Source organism: Bidens hawaiensis, unplaced genomic scaffold (genome assembly GCF_021521415.1).
Source record: "Bidens hawaiensis isolate Kalapana, Puna unplaced genomic scaffold, B.hawaiensis_p1.1 tig00019326_1, whole genome shotgun sequence".
Lineage (NCBI taxonomy): Eukaryota > Viridiplantae > Streptophyta > Magnoliopsida > Asterales > Asteraceae > Bidens > Bidens hawaiensis.
This window is the reverse complement of record NW_027492932.1, coordinates 236,546-248,540: the sequence shown is the minus strand read 5'-3', so window position 1 is coordinate 248,540 and position 11,995 is coordinate 236,546. Positions and strand designations below refer to the sequence as shown.

The window sequence follows — 11,995 nt, the reverse complement described above, 5'->3', positions numbered from 1 at the left end:
ACTTTATTACAGGAACGGAAGAGGCAGTAGACACAACTGACGACTACCTTAACTACTCGCCTAATCCTGACACGCCTCCAGCTCAAGTTCAAGCTTCAGAAACTCCTGCAACGGATACCGTATCCAATCCAACCGCTGACTTGTCACAAGCAACTCAAAAGCAGAAGAGAAAGACACATATCGTAACAAGCAGCGTGAGCATCCGTTCCCTCAACTGCCCATATCATGAAGACTCTTTGATTGTATATGCAAAATACAATAAGGGGAATAGTTGTTGGGCCATTTGAAGATACAACGACGATCTCGTTTATCTCAACCACCACGAGCTGAAGACATTGCCAGAGCTAGACCTCAACTATCTATTAAGAGCTCTGGGACGTGGTGAGTATGAAGATACACTCGAAGGATGGGTCACCACTCACCTGTATCATCAATCGAAGTTGGATTACAAAGACTTCGAGTTCAATAAGGGTTGAAAGTACAAGAACCCGAAAGAAATCGACCCAGCCGCCGGAGAGCCACGAACAATGTGGAGATACAGGGCACCAAAGGATTTTCATATCATCTACCATGGTGAGCCCTACGTTCCTAACATCCTCCGAGACTTCATTGGCTGGGAGTTCAATAACACCACAGGGAAGGCCGTCATACGCTGCAAATACCTGCCAGAAATTCGCATATTTGACGAGCACGAGCTAATGGGGCTACATATAGAAGATGTCAAGAAGCTCATCAACTCACCCCTGAGAACCGTCGAGGACATCGGTCGTCAGAACACAGACCGGATAGTGGAAAGCCTTCAATAAGTTCATCCGAAGACTTGTTGAACTTCCACTACCCGAGGACGGCTGGCTGGAATACGACACCAACGGTTTTCAATACTAAAGACTAGAGGGAGATTGTTAAGTCCCTTTTAGTATTAAGTCTTTTGATTTGATTGTGTATCTCTTGGGCTTTAGTTGTTTGTTTTGTATTTATAGGCCCAAAGGAAAAACTTGTAAATAAGCCCATTGGGCATTTACAATGACATGTTTCTCATGCATGCTCCTCTATAAATAGGGAGCATGGCATGAGAAAGAATAACCTTTTGCCAAAAATTCTCTAACACACACATATTATCTTTCTCTCACTTTCTCTCGTCTCTCTCTTTCTTTACACTCCCGAACATAAAACTCAAGATCCGTGACCTCTTAAGTTGCTTAGTGTGATTTCCGCTAGTACTAAGTTAGGTTGATCCAAGAACGTTGTTAGATCCACCCACGTTGGGACCTACAAAGGTATTACATAAAGTTATAAACCCATATAGTTTATTATTTTCGCTGTATTTTTTTTCAACTTAATAATCAAGAAAGAGTCACTGTTGAGTTTTAGCATATCTATCGAGTTGCAGTTGGCCTTAATCTCTGTTTCACTTGTTCCACGCTTAACATATATAGAGATCACCACCCTCTCTCTTCAACATTCTTATCCATGAGTTCGATCAAGAACATGCTAAGTGTGAGTATGCTCTTATGAATTATAAGTTATGACTATACCATTATGGTCACGAGATATGTTAAATAAATTCCTATATAGACTTGAACGATGTTCTTAGTATCATAAAAATATGTTAAGATACATAAATTTAACCCAAGTTTACATTGATATCTTGTTAAACCGGCTCAGCCATGCATGAGAGTTAAAACGAATTGTTGTTTTGGATATTTTAATGATATTGTGTTAGGGAAAGAGGAACGCTTTTCCAAAAGAGTAAACCAAAGACACACAAAGCTTTAAATGCAACACGCCCACTCCTTTCTCTATTTTCTTCAATTGCTCACGCATTTAATTCATTCATTCTATACGATTCATAACAATCGTACAAACTCATAAACTTATATTCTATCCATATTTCATTATTTAGGACGTGACAGGAAAAGAAAAATAATAAGATTTAGAGAAAACATTATACAAAGAGTTCATTTATAATCATCTTGTCTAATTGAATATAATAAGTAATATATCGTATTAAGATTATATATCGTAATTTATATTTTTAAACCCGTTTTTTAATATCCTGGTATTACGGTCTTTTATGTTCATTTCACAAAACCAGGTAGAAATCATTTTTCGATTTTATAATGTTTAATCATGTCGTTTGATTATTTCTTGTCAACATAAGCTACTTTCACGCTCTTTTTATTAATGCACGTAAAACTTACTTAGCCGACAAAAATCTACTCGAAAGGTCAACATCATTAACCTAGACGTTGTACATTGTGATCAATCAGTTTTAGACGTCAAGCAAACATCCATTATTTCTTGTTGTCGATTAGATATGTTTAAATAATAAGGCGATTAATACCAGCTGTAACTCTATTATAGATGTTTTGATTGTTCTTTGATAAATTGGAAGCAAAGTACACGTAAATTTACATGTGCATGTATATAAGTATAACTCGGTGGTTCATATATATATATCAACTTGTTAACAAGAAAATGAAGTCACGTTAATATTCATAAATATAACTTGGTTTTTTAAATATATGTTAGCTAAATTTATTTTCCTTTGAAAGGCAAACTTTATATAAAACCACAAACCCGGTTAGCCAATAATTAACCCAGAGACACATGCATTATAACAATTATTACATATTAAGAAGTGGATTTTCTAACCACTCAGTCCACATGTTTTTACATTTACTATCCCGACTAGAACCCCACAAAAACGACGAAGACAATATCGAGTCAAGAAGAGAATGCTTAATGTCATCGTGCCTACAAAAAGGTTAATTTACATCTATGTAATTCATTATTTCGTTCTTAATATATGTTCACACAATAAATATGTGTTATATGCTTAAATCCATCCATCCGTGTAGAAGAAAACGGTAAAGAGGACGATGGAATGTCCTTTTCTTTTCTTTTCTTTTCTCCTCTTCGTATATATATGAATGAATTATCATTTGGAGTGCAAGCATTAAAAAGCTGCTTTGGTTCTTGCATTTTTCTGCCTTTCTTGATGTGACAGACAGACAGACAGACATGTTCATCTCCAAATTCCACCATTTTAATAGAATCTCCCTCCCGACCTTCTTTAATTTTATTTACTTAAATAAATTAAATTAAATAGTTGGATAATCAATTGGAACATTGTGTCCTGTTAATGTTTCTTTTCACTTCAGGATGGTGGCAGTGGTTTCTTGTGCGGCTTCAAGTTGTCAGTACCAAAAAGAAGCCAACTGATAATAAGATTGTGACATTTCATTATTTAAATTTTAATCAATGTTTATTTCCCCACAAATACATAGGAAACCCTAAAACAAAGAAGCAATGCTATAGCGGTACATTGGTGACTTTCTCCATAAAAGATCGTTGGTTCAAGTCTTTTCATGACAAAATGCAGGTCATGCAGGAGCAAGGGATTTCAATAGCGGCCATTTGTGTGGTGGGTTTCCCTTGAAATTGTAGTGGGTTAGGTCTCTAGCGGGCTATCTATGAACACGGGCATGAGTGGTCTTTTACCAATGGACATATAGTACGTGTAATCGGGTGTCCGAACTTTATTTGTCATTAAAAAAAACATAGGAAACCCTAAAAGTTGCTGAGTATTTTTTTTTTCATAAATAATCTAACCAAAGTCCTTTTTCATCTTTGATGATGTGATTTATAGATCATGATTGATATATATAAATATATAAAATGGGGTTCCAGATGTTGACCATAAAGCCCAAAACAAAGGATTAGCCAGGCCCAATTTCATCTGCCATGAAAAACTGACAATTGCACTGCAGATAAAAACTTTACCATCATGTAACTTGACGGTTGACACTTGACACCGGTAAAGAAATATATCCTATAATTTTATGTGTTATATTTGTAATTTTGTATCGAATGTATGTATAAGTAAAGTTATACATTTTGAACAATGGCATTTACAATAACGTTGTTTATCACAATTAATCGATTACACGTTACCGGCAATTTGTGTGTTTGAATCTACGCCATTGTATATTTTATGTACTTTTTCTTATTGATTTTCGTGTAGCCTCCTGATACAATTGAGACCGACTAGAGAAAACTAGCACAGTCAGTAAGTACGATCAACCTATTTATTTTAGTTTGACCAAAGTATCATTTAATTCTTATGTTTATATGGATAAGTTGTATTGATGTTTTTTTTACTGAATTAAGTTTTGTAAATGTTATATAGATGTTTTATAATTTCTAATATGTTATATCATTAAAAGATTTCTAGGAGGAATAACAATTATAACATTATTTTAAATTGGACTTTGTGATATTCGAAAGTGGATTTTTTTTGGTTGAGTCGTAAGCAAAACAAAAGATAAGCACATTGTTCGTTCGTAATAGCGCGCTTGACCTATTACGTGAACCACATCACTTAAGATTGGCCTCAATTGTTGATCGTTGCAACTTGCAATCGTCGAAAGTTGATGGCTCAAAGCGTAGTGGCTTTTTTGCTGATGGTCACAAACGAACCATTATTATAACTCTTCATGAAGGTGTATATCTAAGGGTTCTATGACTATATAAAAGGTCAAACAAGGCATGTATATGTAGCAACAATCAAACGGCCTTTGTGACAAGAATTCATTGAAGACTCAATAAGTTAAATCAGATGATTACTAGAGCATAGAAAATTTGTCTAACAATAAATTTCACTTTTTTATTAGAGTTAATTACTCGGATGTTTTATAGTGGTTTGTGCTATAAATGCATGCATGTTTCCCACTTTCTAAAGTTTATGTATGTTCCATAATATTTGAAACCGGTAATACTCGTGACCCTAATACCATAAATACTATATCGCTTTAAACCATTTTATTTTATAACGATTTTATTTTTTTCTAATAACTTGTATTTGTTAAATTTTTTTCAAAAAACTAAGCACGTGGTTGCAGTTAGTTTTTAACACTCCGGTATAAGTTTTATTAAAAACGGAGAGATATTAAAATAAAGTATTTTTTAGTATCGTAAAGAATACTGAGTGTCGATATCGTATCAATGTCATAACAATCCAGCCCGATCCCAGCAAGCATCATCTGTACATGTATTGGTATTAGCAAACTTGGCACCGGTATTTAGATTTATGGTTTTGGGTCGATGTAAAACACATATTGATATCATTTTGGGCATATTACGAATTTCTTTTCTAGATTCCACGAGACGACTTTTGCGTGGTCAAATTGTTGTAAATAAGTTTTGAGATTATTTAAGACACAATATTTTACCGAACCGATACTTCCCGAACAACATCGGCATCAGTACCAATTTCAACTTTTATAGTTTTTTTTCGATACAATTCAGTTTCGGTATACTTCAATACCGAAATGGTACCATACAACGATGTAACTTTGTAACTTTTGTTTGTAACTTTTTATAATTTAATGTTTTATGCATAGACCATATTTCCGCCTCAATGCATGAGGAATTCTACTACTTTAACAACATTTAAAATTAAATAAAATAATAATTATAAGTAGTCGCCCAGCTATTGAACTTAATATCCTCCCACTTGTGCCCTAGTGATAGGAAGGCTTGGGTTCTTTATTGGAGACTCAAGTTTGATCTTTGTGTGGATATTGGCAATGAAGGATTTGAGCTAGGCTTTGTTTAAGGTTGTCAGTTCGTATTCCGAGCCCACCCGGGTTTTCGTCCCACCGTGCGTTACGCCAAAGAGTTATGTTCTTGTGGTGGCACAACGACTGCCCAGTGACAGCCGGCGGTATGGTATCTCGGGGAAATGCTCAAGCCAAACTCTAAAGCCAGTGTGAACCCGGTTAAAACAACATAATCCGGCTAGAGTGAGGCATCGGGGCTTTTTAAATTTGAAGAGTACATTAGTGTTAAACTGTTAATAAAAGAATGTCGCCTTTCTAAAACCAAAGAAAAAAAAACTATTGAACTTAAGACAAAAGCGTGAGACTAATTGATATAAAAAGTTACAAAACATGTTGATTCCTTTACACCGCATTCCTGAGGTTTTTATTTAAAGGTTTAGAAAAGAAAAGATAAGAAAATTTTTCTTTTTTCATTTTTGAGTTTTTTCATTAAAAAAAAAAGAAAGAGAATGGAAAGAAAAGTTATGGCTTTTTTCCTCCAAAACTTTCCAGCCAAATATGGCCTGATTTGGAAGGAAAGTTTATAGTCTATGTATAATATTACTAATTTACCCTATTTTTTTCTTTCTATCTAACTCATAATAAGGACATGACTGTAAAGTTATAATTTTTTTTCCTATATTTTGCTTTCTATCTAACTCAAGAATGTAATTAACACTTTCTTTTCTATTCTTTTATTTTAACTCGAGAATGTCTTTTAAATATATAATTTTTTTTCCTTTCTTTCCCTATCCAATCTTATCATTTCTTTTCTTTGTATTTTAAACCCGAGAATACAGTGTTAGGTTTTATTTTCCAGTCCAGACTCAGAGCCTAGTGATCGAGCCCATACGATCAACCTACTTTTAACCCTAAAAAGAGGCCCAGGTTCTTTTTGAAAAGAAGTGGTCAAGTGGTCCATACTTAAGTGGGCCCATTTTGGCAATTCACTTAAAATTCTAATAACACGTGATTACGTGCACAATATAACCATTCTTTTTAGATCAAAAGTAGAAACATAAAATATAGATCCATAAAGTCAAAATTTTAAAGCCAGCAGCATCTATGTTACCATACGTATAATCCAACAATCTTTTAACCAAATCCACAATATCAGATTCAAGTCAAAACTAGATCTAAGTTAAATAAAAGGGTTCTCAATAATATAAAAATTGGGTTGAAAAGTGTTGTTTAGATTTTCTTTTTATTTTCTTTTCATTCAAATGGATTCAGTATTGTTTTTATGTTGGCTAAAGGTGATGGTGATGGCGATGACTCACAACAGCGGTAGACGCTGGTGAAGATGGGGTTGTGCTGACCTATTTGGACCTTTTTTATTATATAACATATATAATGAATGTATAATCATAAGAATATGTAAAATAACGAGAGAAATAACTAAAGAATAATATTATATAATAGATATCATGTTATATATGAAATTCTAGTTACATATATATAAACATATTTATATAGTTATATAAATTAAATAATCAAACATAATGAATAAAACGAAACGGCCCCAAGCCAAGCTCGAGATTCAAAAATAACTCACATTCACACGCCATTAAAAATCAAGCTGCATTGAGCTGAGTTCGAAGCTAAACGAGCTAAAGTCAAGCTCACGCGAACTTACTTTTGACTCGACTCATATAAAGCCCAACTCATATCACAAAGTTAATTACATTTCTATAAGCAAGCATGAATTGTTTTATCTTAAAAATCCACAAAATTGTATTGTTTTATAGGTAGTAAAATAGTTATAACTATAGAAAAGAATGAATAAAGCATTTATGAGATTAAGGGGACCAAAACTGGAATATCAATTAATATCCGAGAGCATTAAGTGTCCATTTAAATTGGAGCAAGAGTTGCGATGTTCACTGTACCATGACACAGACACCTTCATTATTAACATGCATTCATTCATGATCAATCTAATACACAACATTATATACAACTCCATAATTCTCATTCATCACTGAGACATCCGATGTTTCGTTCCTTTCTTCTGAGGTAATTTAAACAGTCCCCAACTTTTTCTTCGTTTTGAGGTTTCACTAAATAAACCCGAAGCAAGTGCTTGTTTAAGCCATAACTCAAACTCCTCATCTTCATCTGCCATTTTAGCATCCAAATCCCATGGATACCGGCTTGAGTTTGATCTCTCCGGTTTTTCCAACCCAACCATGTTTACATGAAATGTTGGCCGGTGCGTGTTCGGCCTGCAACCCATTCCCTATACCATTCCAAATATTATTATTACATGTTAACGCGTATACATAGTATTGAAATATTGTATTAAACCAAAACATTTTGAATACCTGGCAAATGGCCCATTCTGAAACATCGAATATCTTGCTCTCGGCACAAACAAACGCACGCGGTATTTCCATCTAAATTACCAAAATATATAAACAAAAGTACAAAACAAATTGTTTTAAATGACAAGATTTCAATTCTTGAAAAAGTACAAACCTTGTTAGGACGATCAAAGCTGAGGGAGCCTTTGTACTCCACCCACCCGTCACCATCTTTGGCTTGATGATATTGACAGCAATCCTGAAACGAATCAAGTTTCGTTAATTTAATATTTTGCATTAACTAAACTGAATTCATTTCTATTTTTTTTTTAAATGAAAATCCCACCTGACACCATCTTGCCTTAGACTTTATCCTACTTGTACATATCCATATATGTGAATGTCCACATTTTGTGCATTGTATTCGTCTCGATTCCACCGAGCAATAATCAGGATTCTCCTGCATTAAGCAACACAACAATTATAAATTTGTAATCGACATATAATTGTAACATTTTGACGGTTCGTATAATTTTATGGTTTTGTTTATACCTGATTGGAAGTACTAGGAGACTTGTGAGACAGTGTTCTCGATTCTTTCTTTCTCAATTGTTCATCGTAGTCTCTTTTCTTTAAAGAATCAGAAAGAACCTGAAAATTTGTTAAAAAATAATAATATTAGTCGTGAATAAATATTAATAAAAAGTTATTAAACAAATATAGTGGAAGAAACTAGAAGAAGGTTACCTCATACGCACATTGAACCTTTTTAAAAGCTTCACTAGCGAGCGGGCTCCCCATATTTTTATCAGGGTGCACAAGCATGGCCTGAAAGAAACGAGCGCGTAAGACACAACAAACTTTATAGAATAATCATGAAGCAAAAACAAAAAATTCTACCTTTTTTCTATATTCTTTCTTCAACAAAACCGCATCAATTTTCTTATACCGCGATAAACCTAAAGCTTCATAATGATCTACACACGCAATAATTCTTTTCATCTCATTAATTGCATTAGCATCACTTTTCACCACAGCTACCGGAGCTGGTTCCTTCGGTTTGTTGGGTTTGTCAACAACCGTTGGAGAATCTTGTTTTTTGTTTAATGATTCACAAGATTCCACCTTTTCAGGTTGGACAGCCGGTTTCACTTCCTCTGTTTCATCAGTAGTAGTTTCCACCTTCTCGGGTTCGTCATTAGGAGCAAAGAACTCGCTCTCGGGTCTGAACTCATCTTCAGCAAACGAATCGGGAAAATTCGGCTCTTCAAATTGTGTTTTTTCACTCAAATTGTCACACCACTCAAGGATGCGATTTAATGCATCGTTCGATATGAAAGCAAGATTAATTGATACCAAGCATCCCGACCATCCGACTTGAACTTTTACATAATGTAGAGCATATAAGGTTGCAACTAAAACTACCAACCTTGCATGTTTTCTGGAAAACAAGTAACCTGCAACAAGAATATAAAGTTTCAATCACACAATAATCAGAATATCAAATCAATTTCAAATTTTCAAGCTTTCAAGCTTTCAATACAATGAAACAAGACTTACCTCCAACAATAAATAATGTGCCAGTGATCCAAAAGTTACCATACATCCACAGGACCAATATTGCAATTAACCCTACTATAAATACACCAGGAGTATGGCCCAAATAGTGGATTGCACAGGCAGCAGCACCCTACCAAGATTAATTTTGTTAGTTCCAAAATGTAAAGAGTAAAGATCCTAAATTCCAAAAAAGATACTTCTTGATGAATCTAGGAATCAAAGGGGATTCAAGGCAAGATTTCATAAATTCTTGAAAAGGGGGAGATCATATGGCCTAATTAATACCTAATTATGGTAACGATATTACAATAAACCCTAATTTACTCTATCTAATAGAATTTAAATCACAACTTAGCCATCAAACCCAAAGGAACTAAACTGTTTGTAAACAGAATAAATATTCTAATTTTCAAAAATGATGAGTGCAATACATCACATTCTTGATGAATCTTGGAGGTCAAGATTTCATAAATTCTTGAAAAGGGGGGGGGGTGTTATTTTACAAAGCAAACCTAATCAAATCATATGCGCCTAATTACGGTCATGATATAAACCCTAATTTACATCACAATTTAGCCATCAAGCCCACAGGTTGTAAACAACATAAAGATTCTAATTCCCAAAAATAATCACTTTCTTGATGAATCTATACCTAAAACCAGAATCCAAGCCAAGATTTCATAAATTCTTGAAAAAAGGTCATTTTTTTAACTTATAATACAAATAACAACACATAGATAACAAGATTTCATAAATTCTTGTAAAAGATCAAATTTTTATAACTTCCCATACATAAAACAACACATAGAATACAAGATTTCATAAATTCTAGAAAAAAGATCAAATTTTTATAACTTCCCAAGCATAAAACAACACATAGAACCCAAGATTCCATAAAATTCTTGAAAAAGGTGAAAATCTTTACAACTTACCATACACAACACACATGAGGCAAGACATTGATGTCAACCCAAGAAAACAACTCCAAATAATGACAAGCAGTGCAGCAGAACCCAACCCACACAGCGATCGAACCCAACACTCCTTCCACCTAACCATAAACCACCACAAAACCTGCACCAGTGTCCCACACCCTCGGCACACGCTGGGCCAATGCCGAGCAATTGACCCAGCAACCGTGTCCTTAAAACAAGATGCAAACTTTACAGCAGAGTAACAATGGGTTTCTGATAAAACCCAGTTCAAGACCGGTTTAAACATCATAATGTCTTCCATGAATGAAGCAGTTCAAGATTCATAATAATAATTTGAAATGACAAGAAAGATTTGTAGTTGTAGACCCATGTAGATAATATAATATAAGTGAGGCTTTGGTCGGATCTTGAAGAAATAAATAGATGAAATGAAGATGGTTGGGTAGTATTGAATTAACCGGATCAAAGGGGTACCCTAGAAAGAAAGAACTTTTGGGTTCAGGCAATGCTCGTGAAAGAGAAGGAGCAGTAAAAAGGATTTGAGGTCCGTGAGACTGGACAGAGGAAGAGGGTGTTTGGGGGTGCGGGTGAGAGGGGGAGTAGTGGAGGGAGAAGACTATTTCATTCGGTGGCTTTTCTGTATAATGGATGGATACATGTCATTTGAGTATATTTGTTTTTTTCTCAATAAATTAGGATTTGGGTATATATGACTACTATGCGTTGGTGCAAGTGAGCGATCGGCTACAGCGAGTGGTGCAAGACACGTCGCCCATGAACACCATAACGCCCTCGCTTTGCAAGCGGGCATCACAACCCCGGGTGAGCGTGTTTGCTTGGGCTAAAAGAAGAAAATTGATGGGTCAGCTCGCGAATGGATGGATTCAACGGGCGTGAACGACAACTAGGTGAATTGACCGGTGGCGCGACCGACAAGGGTTGAAGGGTTGGGTCCAGTCAGCGCCACGTTGCACAATATGATTGGATGAATTCACACGCCGGCTTCAACGACAACGGATAGTCTAACTGCGAGATTTGGTTCGTGCTTCGTGATGGGTTTACGTTACTCGAGTTGTTTTTCAGCTGTGTTACGGTAGACGAAGACTTTTTCAGTATTGGTTACTGATTATAGCAAACGAAGGAGAAACCGGAAAATATAGTTGTAAATTGTAAGATGGCCAAACGGGTAACGAAATGTGTTTGTTTTGTTATTGATATGGCGGGAGTTCTATCAGTATCTGCATCGGTTTGTTACGAAATTGAGCTAGAACACACAATAGTAAATAAAAGAAAAAACAATAAATAATAAACGCCTGATGATGTATTGATCCATCTTGTCAGTCTCATCAATTAACTAGTAGTGGTTTAAAGTTTTAAGAATTATGGTTTATTTTCTGTAATGAGTTTAGGATCTAAAACTAACAATTTTGTAACAAATTTGAGACTAAAAGACTTGTTCATAACAAAAATAAGCTTCTACTTTACAATTTTTAATATATTTTGACTTTAAATGTGTGACATGAGCTAAATCGAGGACCATTTATATAACTAATTCTTTATAAACTAAAATATATTACATAATTTTGAGATCAAA

At 34.7% G+C, this 11,995-nt stretch overlaps 1 protein-coding gene across 1 annotated transcript; it reads right to left on the bottom strand.

Moving 5' to 3' along the window:
* Positions 1-7,453: 7,453 nt before the first annotated feature.
* On the bottom strand, positions 7,454-10,405 carry LOC143558116 (uncharacterized). The gene is made up of 9 exons (XM_077047023.1): positions 10,399-10,405; positions 9,467-9,596; positions 8,807-9,363; positions 8,654-8,734; positions 8,459-8,557; positions 8,253-8,366; positions 8,082-8,165; positions 7,928-7,999; positions 7,454-7,842 (listed from the first exon to the last, which is right to left on the bottom strand). Exons 1-9 carry the CDS (start codon positions 10,399-10,401, stop codon positions 7,582-7,584), a joined length of 1,401 nt encoding a protein of 466 aa, XP_076903138.1. The 5' UTR covers positions 10,402-10,405; the 3' UTR covers positions 7,454-7,581.
* Positions 10,406-11,995: the final 1,590 nt, after the last annotated feature.

Coding starts and splice junctions, on each gene's coding strand:
- LOC143558116 (XM_077047023.1), bottom strand. Junction 8,735..8,806: donor AGAAAGAATATAGAAAAAAG/GTAGAATTTTTT, acceptor CGTTTCTTTCAG/GCCATGCTTGTGCACCCTGA. Junction 8,000..8,081: donor GCTTTGATCGTCCTAACAAG/GTTTGTACTTTT, acceptor TTGGTAATTTAG/ATGGAAATACCGCGTGCGTT.